This window comes from Procambarus clarkii, chromosome 29, assembly GCF_040958095.1.
Source record: "Procambarus clarkii isolate CNS0578487 chromosome 29, FALCON_Pclarkii_2.0, whole genome shotgun sequence".
Classification (NCBI taxonomy): Eukaryota; Metazoa; Arthropoda; class Malacostraca; order Decapoda; family Cambaridae; genus Procambarus; species Procambarus clarkii.
The window spans coordinates 9669870-9690796 of NC_091178.1; the positions used below are offsets into that span (position 1 = coordinate 9669870).

A 20927-nucleotide genomic window follows, 5' to 3' on the forward strand; every position below is an offset into this window, starting at 1 on the left:
ACTCTCTCACACTCTCTCTCTCACACTCTCTCACTCTCTCTCTCACACTCTCTCTCTCACACACACACTCTCTCTCTCTCTCTCTCTCTCTCTCTCTCTCTCTCTCTCTCTCTCTCTCTCTCTCTCTCTCTCTCTCTCTCTCTCTCTCTCTCTCTCTCTCTCACACTCTCTCTCACACTCTCACACACACTCTCTCTCTCTCTCTCTCTCTCTCTCTCTCTCTCTCTCTCTCTCTCTCTCTCTCTCTCTCTCTCACACACTCTCACTCTTATTCACACGCGGGTAAATATAGGTGCTTAACAATAAATGCCACGGACGCAACACATGCTAACTCATGTCTAAAGCTTTATTGCTTGCTCGAGGTCAAACATACAGCTGAACCATTACCACCAGGCTTAATATAAACAATGAAATATCATTTGTTTACACTCTAGCCTTTAGCCGAGGGTACGGCAGCAGAAGGACTCCGAGTCCCAGGTGCACGCAGAGAGTTCTCCCTCCCACAGTGTTCTTCCCCCCCCCCTGGAACACGACACGTCATTCGTTATACATCCAGGTCCTCAGTTACTGCTGAGTGCACATGGGCGGACATTAAAGAATAGGTCCCTGTCATCCAGTCTTACCCAGCGTTCGAAGCCGGGTATGTGTTCGGTTCGCCTCTCCGGCTTCAATGAAACTATTTTGGTAAATTCCTGAGCATGAACCCAACGCAAATAATGAGGATCTTTGCCAGCAGACAATAAGGAATCACTCTCAAGGCGTGTTTTGGCTTGAGGTCCTCATGCACATGTTCACAGCCACATTCTGCATCTCTCACATCCCTGTGCCTCTCGCGCGCACACACATCCTTGCTTCTCATTCTCATACACATATCCCTCCTTCCTTCTCTTTCTCTTCGTTCACTTTATCAATATTTGCTTACGAATTCCTTCCATCAATCGTTTTGTGTGTGTTGCCACGAAGGTGGAGTGTGACGGGCAGGAGTGTGTGACGTTAGTGGACTGCTCACCTGGTGGCGGCATTGAAATTGAAATAAGTTTATTGAGGTAAAATACACACAAAGGGATAAGGTACCACCACCAGAAATGTATACGTTTATCTCTCAGAATGTTCGACAATATGTTTATTGTTTGTCATGTGTGTGTATATATGTGTTCATACGTGTTCATACATACATATATATCATACAACGTGTTCATACATATATACACACACATGACAAACAATAAACATATTGGCGAACATTCTGAGAGATAAACGTATACATTTCTGGTGGTGGCAGGTGGTAGTGCATCAACGGTTATCTCGAGATGATTTCGGGGCTTTAGTGTCCCCGCGGCCCGGTCCTCGACCAGGCCTCCACCCCCAGGAAGCAGCCTGTGACAGCTGACTAACACCCAGGTACCTATTTGTGCTCGCACCTCGCTCGCACGGTACTCGCACCTCTGTAACAGTGACACACAGTATCATCGTCGGAGAACAGTGATATTCTGCTTGGTGATGCAACCACATATTCCAAGATTTCTACTCCCGACGGTCAACTAGTCAAACACTTAAACAAAACTTAACATAATAAGAATATGAACTTATAAGAACTTAAGAACATATATATATATATATATATATATATATATATATATATATATATATATATATATATATATATATATATATACATATATATATATATATATATATATATATATATATATACATATATATTATATATCACATAGAAGAACTTATATATATATATATATATATATATATATATATATATATATATATATATATATATATATATATATATATATATTATGTTCTTAAGAACTTAAGAACATAATAAGAAGTTAACATAATTTTCCGAATATGTTACAGAAGTCGCCTTTAATAAACGTTTGGCTAACGTACAAATAAAGTTGTATTAACGACAGACACAGTTACGTGATCTTATTTACCGAGCGTGAAGCAAGTCAGTGTCAGGATACTTGCTCGCTTAGAGTTGTTTGTTGTTAGAGATTCAGCTACTCGGAACCAGTTCCAAGTAGCACGGGCTATGGTGAGCCCGTAGCTTACCTGACACAGGGGCGGGGCAAGTAGCACGGGCTATGGTGAGCCCGTAGCTTACCTGGCACAGGGGCGGGGCAAGTAGCACGGGCTATGGTGAGCCCGTAGCTTACCTGGCACAGGAGCGAGGCAAGTAGCACGGGCTATGGTGAGCCCGTAACTTACCTGGCACAGGAGCGAGGCAAGTAGCACGGGCTATGGTGAGCCCGTAGCTTACCTGACACAGGAGCGGGGCAAGTAGCACGGGCTATGGTGAGCCCGTAGCTTACCTGACACAGGAGCGGGGCAAGTAGCACGGGCTATGGTGAGCCCGTAGCTTACCTGACACAGGAGCGGGGCAAGTAGCACGGGCTATGGTGAGCCCGTAGTGGGGATGTCGCTTAGTGTATTTATAGGCTTGGCGGAACACATATAAGTGGGAATAGTGACGCAACACCCCTGGCGGCGGATGCGCCAAACCAGCCCTTAACCCGTGCCGCCATAAGGTCGAGGACGGTGACGCTGGTCCGGGTGTTTGCGTTTCGCTCAAGGTCGCAACAGAGTGGCGCAAAAAATTAGGTGAGATATGATGTCCATGAGACAAGGTGTCCTTGGCCCTCACCTGCGCCACCCTGTCGGAAGTATATTGGCGGAGGCTCTTATCAACTCTTTTTTTTTTTTTGTTTGTTTTCCTCTGTCCATACAGATGCTATGAACTCCTGGCTGCATTATTTCCGTAAGAACAGGAAGTTTGATTTGACTTAATTAATTAGAGGTGACTGGAGATGATGACCGTTTAGGGAGGAAAACATATTTTAACAATTTAAAATTTATGAATAATTTATATTCATTTCGCAGCTACCATTTATATATATATTTTTTTTTTAGATTTTAATTACTCATTCGTGTCAGCATTGGGCTGTACAAAAGTGTTTTGTAGTTGCTTGCATAAACGTAGTTCCTTACAGCGGTTCTTGTGGTCTATATGCCCCCCAGAGTATAAATATAACTCAGTAAACACATATGGCACTTTAAGGTATTCTTATCGGAGTACAAACATCATGATCTTCAGTTTAGATTTAAATGGAACAGGCTCCAAGTAAATGATTAGTCATTGTATTTCTGCCTAATTTGGTTTGGTGTTTGGGCTTCAAGCCTACTGTCCGCGGGGGGAATTATTATATCCTTATCTGTGATGCGCCGTTGTTTTATATTCAGCTACTGGGGAACAAAAGGTTCCAAGTAGCACGGGCTATGGTGATCCCGTAGTGGACTTACCTGGCACAGGAGCGGGGCTATAACTTGGATATATGCCGCTTCTCGGTTTGTATATGCTGAGTCAACGTTAGCCTAGGAATATACTCTCCGACACTATGTCTGTGATTGCCCTGTTATAAATACTTTCAGACCAAATGGTATGAGGTACTTTGAACCCTTCATACACTCACGAATATTGGAAGATATTCTTGCGCTCTACCCAGAGTTTGGTAGTGCAGGCTCGCCCCAGAAAACAAAGAAACCTCAACGTTTCGGTCCGTCTTGGGCCATTATCAAGTCGTGATAATGGTCCAGAACGGACCGAAACGTCGTCAGTTCTTTAATTTCTTATGTGCAGTTTGGATATCATATCTTCAGCCACGTTATTGTGACTCGTCGTTTGCAGATCAGCCTCGCATTTCATGCCCTCTCCTAATTCTGTGTGATGGGGATGTTAGATGAACTCGTAGCTGGTTTCTGATCCCTGATTCTGATTTATGATTCTGATTCTGTAATTCTTCATGTAGAATAGGATAGCAGCATATTCCTGTGTATACCCATGATTGTCCATAAAAAAATGACGTGTCAGGACTTACCTTGGGCAAGATGCGGGCCAGAAGCGGTATGCCTTCTGGAATCTCGATGGGGGAGAGGAAGGTAGGGGAGAGGCTGCCGTTGGTCATGCCCTGATGATTCTCCTGCAGCTCCACCTGCCGGAACACATCTCAGGTCAAGCCTGGAAACATCACACATCAGGTCTGCACACATCGGCTAAATCGGGATACACCTAAACGTTAAGTCTGGACACATCTCAGGTCAAGTCTGGAAATATCTCGGGGTCAAGTCTGGACACATCTTTGGTCAGGTCAGGGATCGAATGTGTCATATTACCAGCAGATCCCACAGAAGGAGGCGAGTCGGGCTGTTTTGACGTGGCCACACAGTCGGGCTGTCTCAGAAGATGTTGACAGCCTAATGTGACCATCATTACAAGATCGGGTCTAAACAAATCTATTTCCTAATAAAAGAAAGTTGAAATTAGGCAACACACGTCAGCCTCTAGCTGACGTCTGCTAGAGTCAGCTAGAGAGGTCAGCCTCTAGCTGACGTCTGCAAGAGTCAGCTAGAGAGGTCAGCCTCTAACTAATCCTCTGGTATGAACTTGCGACCGTGTCTCGTCTCAAGCGACATATCTATATTTTTTCCTCTTATCCACAACACTGTCGATCACACACAGAGATCACACTAACGTGATGCATCAAATGAACAAATCCACAAGGGCCGTGACGAGGATTCGAACCTGCGTCCGGGAGGTTTAACACTGTCGATCTTAGACCTACCTGCTGCAAATGTTGTTGTGGTTGTGGCTGTGGCGCTGGTGGCTCTGGCTCTGGCTCCAGCTCTGTGAACTGGACATCCGGCAATGTGATGGGCACTACGTCCTCGTACTGTCCGGAGGAGTACAACAGGTCAGTATCACAACATCAAAGCGAGTAATATTATATATATTTCCTTATGGTATAATATCCCTGAATGTTGATCAATTTTCTGTATTAACTAATAGTTGCCAAGACTTTTATATGGGACCTGTAGCGCACTGATCTACTTCGTTGGCTTACAGCCGAGGATCCCCTGTTCGGTTTCCGAACAGGGGATGAGAAGGTTTGGCAGTGTATCATTTCACCTGATGTCGCTGTTCACCTAGTAGTAATAAGGTAATCGTGTGTCGTGCAATTGTTGAGGGATGCATCCTGCTTCAGAACATCAGTATTTGGTCAAGGTGGACCTCGATTAATCTAAGTACAAGCTTCTTGTCCCTTACTATAAGAATTTGTTTAGTTCACCATCACAAATTAAAGCAATATTAAGAAAGTCTGGCCAATAACATTACGAGTTGCTTCATTTTCTTTTAGGAACTGTTGAACCATTTTCTTTCAATCGCTCTACGGCGACCATCTTTAGAACAGGTGAAAAGACGCGTAAGGTAAAAAGGAAACGTGCCCAAACGTCTTGTCCTACAAGGAAATGAAACTAAAAACAACAAGTTGTGAAAAAACTTTAGCAAGCTTGTTTTTATATATTTCGTGACGTTTTTGCACTCTCATTCCTTTGGAAATGTCTTGAAATATTAATGAAAGATTTAAGAAAATCCTGTTTTTGTTTTTCAAGGGAATTATTGAAAGGAATGTAACAACACATTGTAATTGTCCTCACGTACTTTTACTGCATTTATCCTTGCTACACCTCCAATGCCCTGCTACACATCCCACACACACCCTTGCCACACCTCCCACATCCTTGCCACACCTCCCACATCCTTGCCACACCTCCCACATCCTTGCCACACCTCCCACATCCTTGCCACACCTCCCACACCCCTGCCACACATCCCACACCCCTGTCACACTTCCCACACCTCCTACACCCCTGCCACACCTCCCACACCCCTGCCACACCCCTGCTACACCCTACCACACCTCCTTACCTGGATGGCCGTTTTCTGGATCTGGTACGTTCCCCTCGGTCTCCACGTGTGGTGAAGCACACCGTCCTGGCCACAGATAAACACGTTATTAGTGTCATGTCACCACTCCTCCCAGAGGCTGGTGATGTGTAGTGATGACCCAAGTGTGATGTCACCACTCCTCCCTGAGGCTGGTGATGTGTAGTGATGACCCAAGTGTGATGTCACCACTCCTCCCTGAGGCTGGTGATGTGTAGTGATGACCCAAGTGTGATGTCACCACTCCTCCCTGAGGCTGGTGATGTGTGGTGATGACCCAAGTGTGATGTCACCACTCCTCCCTGAGGCTGGTGATGTGTGGTGATGACCCAAGTGTGATGTCACCACTCCTCCCAGAGGCTGGTGATGTGTAGTGATGACCCAAGTGTGATGTCACCACTCCTCCCTGAGGCTGGTGATGTGTAGTGATGACCCAAGTGTGATGTCACCACTCCTCCCTGAGGCTGGTGATGTGTGGTGATGACCCAAGTGTGATGTCACCACTCCTCCCTGAGGCTGGTGATGTGTGGTGATGACCCAAGTGTGATGTCACCACTCCTCCCTGAGGATGGTGATGTGTGGTGATGACCCAAGTGTGACGTCACCACTCCTCCCTGAGACAGGTGATGTGTGGTGATGACCCAGGTGTGACGTCACCACTCCTCCCTGAAGCTGGCGATGACCCAAGTGTGATGTCACCACTCCTCCCAGAGCTGGTGTATGATGAATGGTGATGACTCAGATGAGGTGCAGACGGAAATACACTTGAGTGTATAGAGTGTTTTATCACGATGTATGTTTGTGTGTTTGAAAATACTGCATCTCTCATCTGAGTGTATGGAATTGTATTGCATATTGCAAAAAAAGTATTCATTCATCATGCATTATATGACTTTAAATCATTGCAACGCCCAAGTCTTTCACGACTCAAAAGATGATTGACGTCGTAAGATGAACAGCATACTAATTGCTTGTTAGCTCCTTCAAATGCCATTGTTTATCTTACAGAAGCCATATTTCTTTTAATTAAGACAAACTGTTAACGGAAGAACGAGCAGAATTTTGAATAGTAATGACTTCAAGTGGCTTTGCTTTCAATGCAACAATGACTCAAGTCAGCGTATAGTATATGGAGATCATTGGGGGTTGCAGGCAAGGTTGCAGGCGCGAGCCTTGAGCTCAGGAGTGACTTAGACTGACGTCACGCTGGGGTCAAACGATGACGTCACGCTGGGGTCAAACGATGACGTCACGCTGGGGTCAAACAATGATGTCATGCGAGGGTCAAACGACGCTGTGTTTGAGTTATGTCTTCGGCTTCTGCTTTATATTCTTCAGGAATGATTTCTACAGAGGACCCGAGAAATGGCAACACACTAAGCTCTCCAAAGTATATATATATATATATATATATATATATATATATATATATATATATATATATATATATATATATATATATATATATTTACCTTAATATTACCATATAATAGACCTAGGATTGCTTATATTAAGCCAAGGATTAATTACATACTGCCAAGGAGAGGCAAGGCCAGGAGGTTGACATCTATATAATGAATTAATAGGTTTTAATATTTCCAAATGTGCAAAGCAATGAACATTTTTGGGCTGCAACAATCAATCAATATTTTGAACACATGGGAGGATGGGTAACCTTGGTCAGGGGGTTCTAGCATCGAGGATGACCGGGCTGATGTACAGAGAGATAGATCACTGTTGTGATACACATCATTGTTGACATCTGGCGCCGTAAACATTACACAAACACAACGTCATTTGACCCTCACTGGTCGGGGTTCAATAGCAAGCCCGTGTTATGCCTCAGGGGACACCCCTTTCTCCTCACACATATATGACAGAAATGTATGTTACTTGCGAATACCCTGTAAATAATATATGTGTATATATATATATATATATATATATATATATATATATATATATATATATATATATATATATATATATATGTCGTACCTAGTAGCCAGAACGCACTTTTATGCCTACTATGCAAGGCCCGATTTGCCTAATAAGCCAAGTTTTCCTGAATTAATATATTTTCTCTATTTTTTTCTTATGAAATGATAAAGCTACCCATTTCATTATGTATGAGGTCAATTTTTTTTTATTGGAGTTAAAATTAATGTAGATATATGACCAAACCTAACTAACCCTACCTAACCAAACCTAACCTATCTTTAGAGGTTAGGTTAGGTGAGGTAGCCGAAAAAGTTAGGTTAGGTTAGGTTAGGTAGGTTAGGTTGTCGAAAAACAATTAATTCAGGAAAACTTGGCTTATTAGGCAAATCGGGCCTTGCACAGTAGGCATAAAAGTGCGTTCTGGCTACTAGGTACGACATATATATATATATATATATATATATATATATATATATATATATATATATATATATATATATATATATATATATATTCTCTTGGAATGCACTTCAAATGTACATTAATACCCAAGATACTTTAAAATATTGACTATTTACAACTTATCTATTAACTATTAGCTAAATCTAAATTCTAGCTATTAACTCCTAACACAAATTTGTTAGACGTTGAGTACTTATAAATGACAACTGATTTGTTTCAACTACTACAGCCATTAGACATTGATAATTAACTACTAATCATTAAATATTTACATCAATTATTACGTTTATTACAGCAGTAATTTGTCGTAGTTGTTATTAGCAGGTTAGAATTTGTAACTGGTCATGAAATTGGCAATGCTTATTATCTTTTTGTGTATTAACATGATGTATTAATAGACTAAAGCAGCTGGAGATTATTCAACACGGTTGTATTAGGCTGTGGATAATTCTTTCACTTAGAGCATCGAAATTGAAATTGAAACTGAAATAAGTTTATTGAGGTAAAATACACACAAAGGGATGAGGTAGCTCAAGCTATTCTCACCCCATTTAGAGCATCGAGGTTCTGTGTGATATTCTTCTCTTATATACATTTGTTTTATTTTACGATTATCTAAGAACTTCGATTAATCTTGATAGTGATCTTGACTTATATTATCCACAGTCGAATACATAGCAAGGTAGTGCTAAAAGGTGTCAACGACTACAAACACCCAAGCAAAACGCTTCGCTGCTTCAGTGGTGTTCAACACCGCTTCAGTGGTGTTTCAACACCGCTTCAGTGGTGTTTCAACACTGCTTCAGTGGTGTTCAACACCGCTTCAGTGGTGTTTCAACACCGCTTCAGTGGTGTTTCAACGCCGCTTCAGTGGTGTTTCAACACCGCTTCAGTGGTGTTCAACACCGCTTCAGTGGTGTTCAATACTGCTTCAGTGGTGTTCAACACTGCTTGGTGTTCAACATCGCTTCAGTGGTGTTCAACACCGCTTTAGTGGTGTTTCAACACCGCTTCAGTGGTGTTTCAACGCCGCTTCAGTGGTGTTTCAACACCGCTTCAATGGTGTTCAACACCGCTTCAGTGGTGTTCAACACCGCTTCAATGGTGTTCAACACAGCTTCAGTGCTACTGAACACTGCTACGTTCTTCTCATAGTGTTGAGTGTATCAGTGAAAATGATTAAGTAATGTTCAAGAGCACCATGAGATAAACACAGTGTGTGGAGCAACACTGTGAAGCCGAAGAAACACGTGGAAGACTAGACGGGAACACTGCTACTCGGGGCGGGACAAACAATAATAAAAAACATTCCAATAGGGTTGAGCAATGTGATTGTAAGACATTTATTCTCAAGCACCACAAAGATGCTAATTAATTATAAATATCAGTTGATATTGAAAGAATTTGTGGTGTCATTAGTTTTAAACCCGCTGTTTTTCAGTACAAAAACCAGTTTTGTAAATCTGGGTTTACAGTTAGTTATAGGTGCCAATGGCGGTAGTGGTGGCATCAGCAAACGGTCTCATTTCAGTAGTGATCAACCACACAGCGTTCCAAGGTCTACTCTCTATTACAGAGCAGCAATCTGCTCTGTGTTGTTGCTCACTCTCCTGATTATGCATCAACTGTTTACCACCAACCTCCTCCTCCCTCAGCTATGTTCGCCCCAGCTGCGGTTGTCCCTATCCCATCCACAGACTATGGTCGTTCTCAAAGGCGCATTCTTGAATTTCTTCATACAGTATAATATAAAATAATTTTTTTTCCTAAATGAATATAAATGTATATTGTAGTTTCGTTCACATTTGGGCCTATCTTGAGGTGATTTCGGGGCTTTAGTGTCCCCGCGGCCCGGTCCTCGACCAGGCCTCCACCCCCAGGAAGCAGCCCGTGACAGCTGACTAACTCCCAGGTACCTATTTACTGCTAGGTAACAGAGGCATCAGGGTGAAAGAAACTCTGCCCATTGGTTCTCGCCGGCGCCCGGGATCGAACCCGGGACCACAGGATCACGCGTCCAGTGTTCTGTCCGCTCAGCCACCGGCTCCCTGTTAAGCCTAGGCTTAAAGTTAGTTGTATTGGAGACATATGGGGCCTAACTATACAAAATATTGTATTATATATTATTATTCATTTAGGCTAGATAAAATATTATTTTTGATTCCAAGTATATTAAAATTTAGGGCTGCGTCATTGGGAACGGTCACAGCTTAGACGAGTACAGCTTGAGGATGGGTTATTACTAGTTCACACAGGGATATATATTATATACAACGAGAGGTGTATACAGACTCTCGGTGCATATATACTCAGAGTTTACTTTAGTGTAAGACGGGAGACATCTCCCGTCACGCAGGGTGCAGTCGCACCTCCACAGATCTCCAGTATCAGCTCTTGATACTGGTAATGGCTCAAAAGGGCCACCACTTACGGGCTATTCATGCCCGTGCCACCTTTTGGGTGGCTTAATCTTCATCAATCAATCAATTTAGTGTAAGGACTGACTTTAAATGCGTGCTCAACACACAGTATATCCTTTCACGAACAAAGCTCACATTCACTCCAAACATATACCACTTACGGTCTACTCATGCCCATGCCACCTCTTTGGTGGCTTAATCTTCGTCAGTCAATCAATTTAGTAATGAACTATATCCAGAACTAAAGTATACTTTCCTTAATAACCGCTCTAGAGGTTGATAGGCATTAGTTCCAATACTACACCTCGTGACACCCTCAGCTTGGGCGAGCGTAGCCTAAGAAGAGGTTAGAGATAGCCTCGTATGCTTGAACGAGCATGATTGGGGAATAGGATGTTGTACGATAGAATTTCTTCCGGAGATGTTTTCAATCGACTCAATAATGAATTAATGCTTCAATCAGATATGCTGAGGCATATCTATCCAGAGATATGACCTATGTGTCATTATATTTTGGGCTGACAGAAATGCAAACATATAATGAGAAGGCTAAATTGATTCTTATCCGGTAACTCAACTGACTCATTCACAAAGTATAAACAGTCATCAATGTAAATAATGCGATTCAGAGTACAAAGAACACACGGGGCAACCACACAATGACATTGCGATTTAAAAGAATATGCTTTGTAAATTATATTGAATTTAATGGTCAACTAATGAGAGTTGAAATATTTATTTGCGAACAAAGAATATTCCTTTTTGACAATATTGACGAATGAATGTTCTGATGTTAACGATAATCAGGATGACACTGAGATGCATTTGTGATGAGGTGAGATACGTCTGAGACATGATGCTGAGACTCATCTCTGACATGATGCTGAGACTCGTCTCTGACATGATGCTGAGACTCGTCTCTGACATGATGCTGAGATTCATCTCTGACATGATGCTGAGACTCATCTCTGACATGATGCTGAGACTCGTCTCTGACATGATGCTGAGACTCATCTCTGACATGATGCTGAGATTCATCTCTGACATGATGCTGAGACTCATCTTTGATATGATGGTTATATTTGTCGTTTATCACATTCCAAGTTTATATATGTTTATGAATTTTAAGACGAGCACAGTTACACAGGTCATTAAAGGCGTCTCCACCTCAGGTATTGGTTATGTTTATATAAATTAGTTATCAAGTATTTTGATTAAACCTTTTGGTTGATAAAGTGCTTTAGTTTATAGCGAGGAGGGGCCGGTGGGGGCAGAGTTTCTCCGACTTTTGGCCACATTAGGAAAGATCTCGAGGAATGGAAGAGACTTCGAGGGGAGGAAAAAGGTCACTCAAGGGAGGGTAATGGTCTCGTAGAAGGAGAAAGTCATTCGAGGGACAATATGGGCTTGGAGGAGACCAGGTAGAACACAGATGCGGGAAATGTAACAAGTATTTGGATGCTGGTGTAGGGAAGGGTACAGTTAGGACCTTAGTGGTGGCGAGGCTGGGAAGAAACAGCACTGTAGGAGACTGGAGGCTCCCCACGGAAGAGAACTGAGGTAAATAACCTTCTTATGTACAAAGGAAGTTCTCAATGACAAAAATAGGAGGAAAAAAATAACAGATCGAGGAATATTACAACACACCAACAAATTTTAATGTTTAAATTCATTTTTTTTTTTAGGATATCAGGAAGATTGGAGTTTAAATGAAAATTTATTGAGAATAAAAGAAAAGCCAATTCTTATCATTCTCATATCAAAGGGAAGAGTGAGAGGTGAGGGGGGGGGGGAGGTAGGGGGGAGGGGGATAATAACAACTTGAAATACCTCATCATAATACTCGAACTCCTCCCCCTCCTCCTCCTCCTCTTCCTCCACCTCCTGTGTCTCCAGTGGCTGGTGTTCCCGCTCCGCCACCACCACCACGTGCTGCGCCTCCTTCACCGTCTCTATCACCGCCACCGACTTCGCCTCCGTCGCAGATTTGACTTCGCCCACACCCCCTTCACCTGCCTCCTTCCCCTGTACCTCTTCCTGCTCTGGGGACGCTTCTCGCTCTATTTCCGTGATGATCTCCTGCAGCTGTGTCTTGATGTTCTCTTGGCTGATTTCTTCCACCTCTGGTGCCTCGACGACGTCGACGGGCGCTGCTTCCGGTTCGGCGGGAGGTTCGGTGAAGGGTTCTGGATCGGCGGTGGGTATCGGGGTTGAGTCTGGCAGAGCTTCACCCACTGGTTCTTCTTCTTCTTCTTCTTTGACGGGTTCCGGTTCCACAGCAGGCTCTGGCTGTTCATCTGGTTGTGGTTCTTTAACTGTTTCTGGTTCGGGTTCTTTAACTGGTTCGGGTTCGGGTTCTGTGACAGATTCAACCACAGGCTCTGGTTCTTTATCTGGTTCGGGTTCTGTGACAGATTCAACCACAGGCACTGGTTCTCTGGCGGGTTCTGGTTCAAGAACGAGCTCAGACTCTTTCGGCGACTCTAATTCTGCAGCGTGCTCTATTTCTTTAACTGGCTCTGGTTCCGTTACAGACACTGGTTCTGCAACGGGTTCTGGCTCTTTAACCGCCTCTGGTTCTTTAACAGCTTCTATTTCAGGGGGTGGTAACTGTGCGGTGGCTTCTTGTTCTTCTTGGATGGAATTAGCGTTTTCGTCTACTGACTGCGGTTCGCTCTCAGACTGAACCACTGCTGGAACCTCAGCTGGTGCCTCCGTGACGGACTGTAACAAGTTGGTACTCTCGAGGGATTGCAATTGGCTGGAGCTCTGGATGGACTGCGACTCGTTAAACCCCTCGAGGGTCTTTGATTGGCTGGAGCTCTGGATGGACTGCGATTGGCTGACACTTTGAATGGACTGCGATTGGCTGCTGACGCTCTGAATAGACTGCGACTGGCTGACGCTCTGAATAGACTGCGACTGGCTGACGCCCTGGATGGATTGTGATTGGCTGACGTTCTGGATTGATTGTGATTGGCTGATCCCCTCCATCTTGCTTCCCTGGACCACCGACTCGATGCGGACAGCTGATTGGTGCGATGTCTCCATGTGGGACGCCTCGAAGCTCGTTACTGCGTGCTATCAACCAGGAGATAGTTAGTATCGTTACTTCATGTTCACAACGTGATTAGAACACCGGAAACTATAATGGTAACAATAAAGGGGGGGGGGAATAGTTAGGGAGGTCGCCACTCTCAATCAACCACTCAGCAGGCAACACCGCTGCCATATGGCAACACGGCGGACCGTTACATTGCCACGTGCTAGCAGACAGATAGATAATTAGTACACTTGTCAAAGTAGCCCAAATCAGGAAATATACAAATGATCGACATGAGTGCTAAGCTTGTGTTGGGTCAAGCTTGGGTAGTAAGCTGCGTGTAGCACCGCACTCACGAGGAGAGGAACAACTGGTTATTATTAGGGTATATTAGACTTCTTTTCCGGAAAATAATCTGTGGAGGATATGTCTGAAAACATAAATACATTTCCGAAGTACATATTATATGCGAAGTTATATGTTAAAGCTACAAGAATAATAGAAACTCATTGTAGAACAAATGTTACACATTACAGTTTACGAAATGGATTACAGCGACCAGATATATCAGTGCATGTATACTGAGAGTATACTTTAGTCCTGGACCATGTTCAGGACTACAGTGTATTGTTTTTGTTTAAGATTCGCTACCTGGAACAAAATGTTCCAAGCAGCACGGGCTATGGTGAGCCCGTAACTACAGTGTACTTGCTGGCTGGTCAGTGAGCACTTGTGGTGGCCTCTGTAACCATCCAAAGGTTCATAAAGGAACCTATAAGCCCAACACCAAACCAATGGTAACTCTTCATTCTACATTGATTCCTCTTCAGTGAAATGATAGATAGACGATAGATAGATAGAAAGAAATAGATAGAAATGATAGATAGAAAGCGACGTTCCTGGCGTGCATCACCTCCACAAATTAATCACTCAAAAAATACGGTTCAAAATTAATAAACACTGATTTTTTTTTTAATTCAAAGTACCACAATGCACTCATTAAATTAGTGGCCATATATTTGAATCGTTATATAAACAAAATATGTGTTTATGGAAATTAATTTGTTTCACGGTATTTGTCACATCAAAGACATAGCGATTTACACACACACACACACACACACACACACACACACACACACACACACACACACACACACACACACACACACACACACACACACATACACACACACACACACACACACACACAGTATGTATAATATGTATAATTATATATATATATATATATATATATATATATATATATATATATATATATATATATATATATATATATTATATATAGATATAGATATAGATATATATAGATAAATATACACACTAAACAAAAGAATAGGGGTGGTAGGAGAAGAAAATATCAAAGTGTTCAGTGAGGATCCACAAGGTCTTCTCTGAGTACTCTTTATTTTCTTCTCCGAGGCTATGGGTCCCTACACTTGCACCAGAGGTGGTACCCCTTCTATATATATATATATATATATATATATATATATATATATATATATATATATATATATATATATATATATATATATATATATATATATATATATATATATATACATATACACATGTTATATTTAACAAACAGAACACTTTCCCTTGAGAGAATCGAACTTGGACCAGCCAAGAGGCATAGCCAGTGTGCTAACCAACAGACCCCCAGCGGATCATTAAAAGGATTGTGAATTGGGCTGCTCTTCCGCGAAACCCTAGTCCCCAATGACGCCAGCTAATGGTTATATAAATCAGACACATATTTTCTATCAATCATATTTACTAGGGAAAACTCGCCCGATTCAGAGTCCCTTTAGTGATCTGATGGTGGTCTGTTGGTTAGCACACTGGCTCTACCACTTGGCTGGCCCAGGTTCGATTCTCTCATAAGAGAAGTGTTCTGTTTATTTATATATATATATATATATATATATATATATATATATATATATATATATATATATATATATATATATATATCACCAAGATTTGCATGTCTCAACCAGTCATTCAATCAAATAAATTGTTAATTTTTTAGCTGGTTGTATTGGTGTTATTGTATTACGGTGGTTTTGGTGGTGATAGTAATAGTAGGACTGGTAGTAGGTGTACTGATGGTGGTGGTACTACTGGTCGTGGTAGTACTGGTAGAAGGGAGTAGTACTAGCTGGTAGTAGGGAGTAGAACTGGTAGTAGGTGGTGGGCAAGCCAGCTTGGCAAGGCCCAGAGGAGGTCACTCCGTGCCAATTCTTCAGCAACCTGGTGATCCTATGACTAGCATTGACGATCATTAGTAAGAACTGAGCAGAGACGACAACTGTAACTGATCACCTCAAAGTTATTATATAATTATTCCAAGTTATCATTTAATTTCCTCGCGCTAAACTAAGCTGACCGAACTTATGTTATGGAGGGAAACACTGTCTATTAATCCAACATTCTGCTCGTAACTCATTCTCTATGATGCACTTTTACCTAAATAAATTATTATTATTATTATTATTATTATTATTATTATTATTATTATTATTATTTAATAGTTAAAAAAACATGGCGCTGCATAAAATAAATATTCTTCTCCAAACTTCGTACACCTTTTGTTTAAAAAGTATTATTATGAATTATTATACATGGAGTGGAGAGACGAGGAGGTGAGAGTTACGGGAAAAGCAACAAAAGGTGTAAAAAAAAGGATTAAAAATAATCGTGAAATGCCAATAATTGCACTATTTATCGTCTGCAATCCAGCTGATTGGATTCAATAAAACATTCATTGTTGTATATTTCGTGTATATATATTCATATACCCTAAATATTAAAACCATTTTTTTGTAATATATGCACTTGCAAATATTAAATAAATGAATCATTGAATATGCCACCAGTTAAAATATTTTAATTAGTTAGTCTTAAATGAGTGCATAATCATAGAAAACCAAAGAGGGAAATAGAAAATGGAAATATTGGAAGGAAGGACTAAGATATAAAGGGTCACTCACCTCTTGTTTCTCAGGCGTAACAGAATGAGCCATGCTTTGGGTGGAGGAGTAGGTAGAAGTTGCTAATGATTCCAAACTCGGAGGTGTGATAATAGGGAATTCCACAGAGGACTCAACCTTACCACTTTCAGACAAGACACGCGCACCAACAATACGCAACCCGTCTGTTTCATGCACAGTCTGGAACACAAGGGTTTAAGAACGGTGGTATGCGGCAGAAAATCGTCTTGGAGACACTTAGACACTCCGTTAACAGGGTTTCTGGCATGCGTTTTTTTCTAATATGGGTAAAGGAGGTAAAAATCGGCGAGGGAGATAAAGTTATAGGCTACACTTAAACGGAATTAACATAGATAAAAAGCAAAATGATAATAATACTCAATAGGCCAATATTGAATAATAAGGATAAAACACTTATGTAAGTAAGCATGATATTGATGATAGGATCGACGCTATGTATAAACAAGCCTCTACAAACATGGTCAAGTTTAAGTCACATATGTACGGGTTGGAAGAAGATAGGTTGGCAGGCGGCGGCGTAAGACGTCACAGGTGAGGGTGCCAAGCCTCTCCAAGACGCTGACGGTCATTGGATTACATCGGCGATCTGATACCGAAAGTCTGGCACGGTCAGCGTGTGACAGTATCCCAATGAAGGAGTATATTTTCAAAGGAAAAATAACGAAAAGCACCAGAAAAAAATATATATATATACGGTATTGATAAAGCTTAAAAACATACTTTGGAAATTATTTAATATCGACTGTTGCTTGAGACTGACCGAACAAAAATGGCTAACTAGCGTATATTTCTTAGCGCAAGAAAGAAAGAATTTGTCAAACGTCAAATTGTGTAAAAGATTTAGCAGGAGCGAACGGATATATGGCCACTAAGCTTGGAAAATCGGTAGAGTATAAATCATCTCACAAGTATAAATAGACCAGGCAAGATTAGCGCAAAACAACATTAAAATGCCTGTAACATCCAACTACATGAAGTTAGGACAACATTAACACGCTGGTAATATTGAAGTTTAGTCATTAAAGTGCACATAATTAGCTATATTTCATATAATTTAGATGCATTCATCAAAATAGCATTGAATAAGCAGGCGATGAGTCACAATAACGTGGCTGAAGTAGTTTGACCAGACCACACACTAGAAGGTGAAGGGACGACGACGTTTCGGTCCGTCCTGGACCATTCTCAAGTCGATTGTGCTATTCTCAAGGCAATCGACTTGAGAATGGTCCAGGACGGACCGAAACGTCGTTGTCCCATTACCTTCTAGTATGTGGTCTAGTCAGCATTGAATAACTGATATGAATTTAATAAGTGAAAAACTGTTGGTTGAAGAATCAAGCAGAAGCGAAGGTCGATGTAGGCGAGGCTTCCCCCGTACCTTGGTGACTGTGTGGGTGGTGGAACCCTCCTGCTGCACCGTCTCCCTCCTGGCCACCGTCGACGCCTCCGTGTCTCCCATCTCCCTGTGGCCGGGGTGAGAACACGTGTTAGAGTGACCATAACCCCCACTTTATTTCCATTCCACTATCAACTAATAACTTTATGCATTGCAAATAACCAGCTTTATATGGTATCGCCAAGGGCAGAGTACATAGCTAGGTTATTATTATATAATAATAATAATAATATTATTATTATTATTCTTAAATATACATACAGTAATACATATAGGATAATAAATATCCTATACAGTAATATAGGAATATATTACAGTGGTTTATGTGTAGGTACAGATGATGCTCATTACATTAGGCTACCAGTAATCCACTAACAATAATAATATTATCCTTACGAAGGCACATGATATTTGTCAAGAACTGAACCTCGGTGTTCTCTAACCAAAACAATTCATCTTTATGGAGGATTAGGTTTTGATTTGATTGCCATGCACCCCCACACCCGCGGAAGGTACACGCCGAGCTCATTCAATGGGTAAGAAAGGAAGGAAGGTTCACCCTAAATTCGAACAGCGGGTAGAGTTCGAAGGAGCAACCTTCTCCTCCCCCCCCCCCCCCGCCACCACAACTTCCCTTCCCCCCCGACATACAGTTGGTAGCTGTAAAAACTGCACTCCACACACACATCGATGGTGCACCTAAAGAACATCAGTGGGTAGGAATGGAGAGTTCTCCATAAATTCATATAATGGGTGGAGGTGGAAGGTGCCCCGTTCCACACACGTGGCTGGCGGCGGTGGAAGTGTACATGATGATTACAGGAAGTGTGCGGACTAACTACAGTGCACACACTTTGAATATTTGGTAATTTCGAATGTGGTAATTAAGACGTACTTTAGAATGGTACTTTAGTATTTGGTACTTTAAAGTACTCAAGTTCAAGTATGTTTAATGAGTCAAGAAAAGATACATCTCAAAGGGATAGAGTAGCTTAGGCTATTTCTACCCCCCCCCCTCCCTCCCCTTTAAAGTACTTTGGTACTTTAGAATTTGGATGAAATATTTAGACATTTCTTATAGATCAGTGTTAGAGTTATCTATCCCCAAATAAAGTTTTCCTCAATGGTATGACAGTGATGCAAGTATGTGGGTATATACTTGGCGCCTGTTTACATTGGCTCTGAGTTATATAAGCAGGTGCTGGAAACTCCCAGAGATACTTATAGCGGAACTTGAACTGAGCATTGATAATTTTAAATAATTAAATGTAGATAACTCTGTTTAAATAACGTACATCAAAGTTCTCAATATATATATATATATATATATATATATATATATATATATATATATATATATATATATATATATATATATGTCGTACCTAACAGCCAGAACGCACTTCTCAGCCTACTATTCAAGGCCCGATTTGCCTAATAAGCCAAGTTTTCATGAATTAATGTTTTTTCGTCTACCTAACCTACCTAACCTAACCTAACCTAGCTTTTTTTGGCTACCTAACCTAACCTTACCTATAAATATAGGTTAGGTTAGGTTAGGTAGGGTTGGTTAGGTTCGGTCATATATCTACGTTAATTTTAACTCCAATAAAAAAAAATGACCTCATACATAGAGAAAAGGGTTTCTTTATCATTTCATAAGAAAAAAATTATAGTAAATATATTAATTCAGAAAAACTTGGCTTATTAGGCAAATCGGGCCTTGAATAGTAGGCTGAGAAGTGAGTTCTGGCTACTAGGTACGACATATATATATATATATATATATATATATATATATATATATATATATATATATATATATATATATATATATATATATATATATATATATATATATATATACACAATTTGCTGAACAATAATTTGGTTTAAAAGTCTCAATGTGTTTAGTAATAAGGCAGTGCGAACAACGAAGCCATAATTCTTTTGATGACATGCGAATACTTTTGAGTTTTCCAAAAATATCTTCTCTCTCTGTGATACATCAATCATAAGCCAAGAATTAAAAAAATCAACAGGGGAAAATAAGTTTAAAAATACAACAAGAGAGTTGAAACAAGGGAGACGTCGGTGACGGTTTAGCCAACACCTTAATTTTTTGTTATTAAAATGGGTTCATCTCTATTTATACGCTTTCTGGACTATAATGAAGAGTTACAGAATGAATGTCAATACTTAACTATATGATATTGTGATCCCTATCTCGTAGGGTGGTTTATTTGTCATACATGGACAAGTAATTAGTTCGGTTATCATACATGGACAAGTAATTAGTTCGGTTATCATACATGGACAAGTAATTAGTTCGGTTATCCTCAAAATCACTAGACAACTTCAGGTGTTGCCAAGTGGCTGCACAGCCTTTCCGTGCTCTCTGCTCCCTCCTCCTCCTCCTCCTGCTCCGACGCTGCCTTTTCCACTTGTTATAATTTGTTTACGTATTACAATAGGTAAATTGTGTCTAATACCTTTTAGTAACCGTCTTCATATATTTTTACTTAATATATAAAATATGACTTGAACTGTAAATAAAAATAATAAATTAAAATATTATGCTGCATAAAAGCATAAATTTATTTATTATACATATGCTACAACTTGGTTGAATGATGGGTTTAAGGGTTATAATATATATAATTTTAACTTGCGATACCTATATACTTACGTAAACCCAAAAGTAGTCACATTTTAATTAATTTAATAAATTTATATTTAATTGTTGTTTAAGATTCGCTACCTTGAACAAAAAGTTTTAAGTAGCACGGGGTATGGTGAGCCCATAGCATATTTT

At 40.9% G+C, this 20927-nt stretch overlaps 1 protein-coding gene and 1 long non-coding RNA gene across 21 annotated transcripts in view; one reads left to right on the top strand and one right to left on the bottom strand.

The window, feature by feature from the left end:
- The window catches only part of LOC138349868 (uncharacterized), a 214329-nt gene that overhangs the window by 103586 nt on the left and 89816 nt on the right, over nt 1–20927 (top strand). The window lies entirely within an intron of this gene.
- Nucleotides 1–20927, bottom strand: part of LOC123765032 (uro-adherence factor A) — a 136434-nt gene that overhangs the window by 78868 nt on the left and 36639 nt on the right. For 16 of the 19 annotated variants that reach the window (XM_069333443.1, XM_069333444.1, XM_069333445.1 and 13 more), the window contains exons 2-7: nt 18095–18179; nt 16693–16872; nt 12460–13710; nt 5789–5854; nt 4644–4751; nt 3900–4013 (exon numbers count right to left, since the gene is read on the bottom strand). In XM_069333443.1, coding sequence (XP_069189544.1) covers nt 3900–4013; nt 4644–4751; nt 5789–5854; nt 12460–13710; nt 16693–16872; nt 18095–18175 — 1800 coding nt within the window. In that variant the 5' untranslated portion in view covers nt 18176–18179. The remainder of the gene's footprint in view (nt 1–3899; nt 4014–4643; nt 4752–5788; nt 5855–12459; nt 13711–16692; nt 16873–18094; nt 18180–20927) is intronic. The other 3 variants (XM_069333452.1, XM_069333453.1, XM_069333455.1) reach the window with 2 other exon arrangements.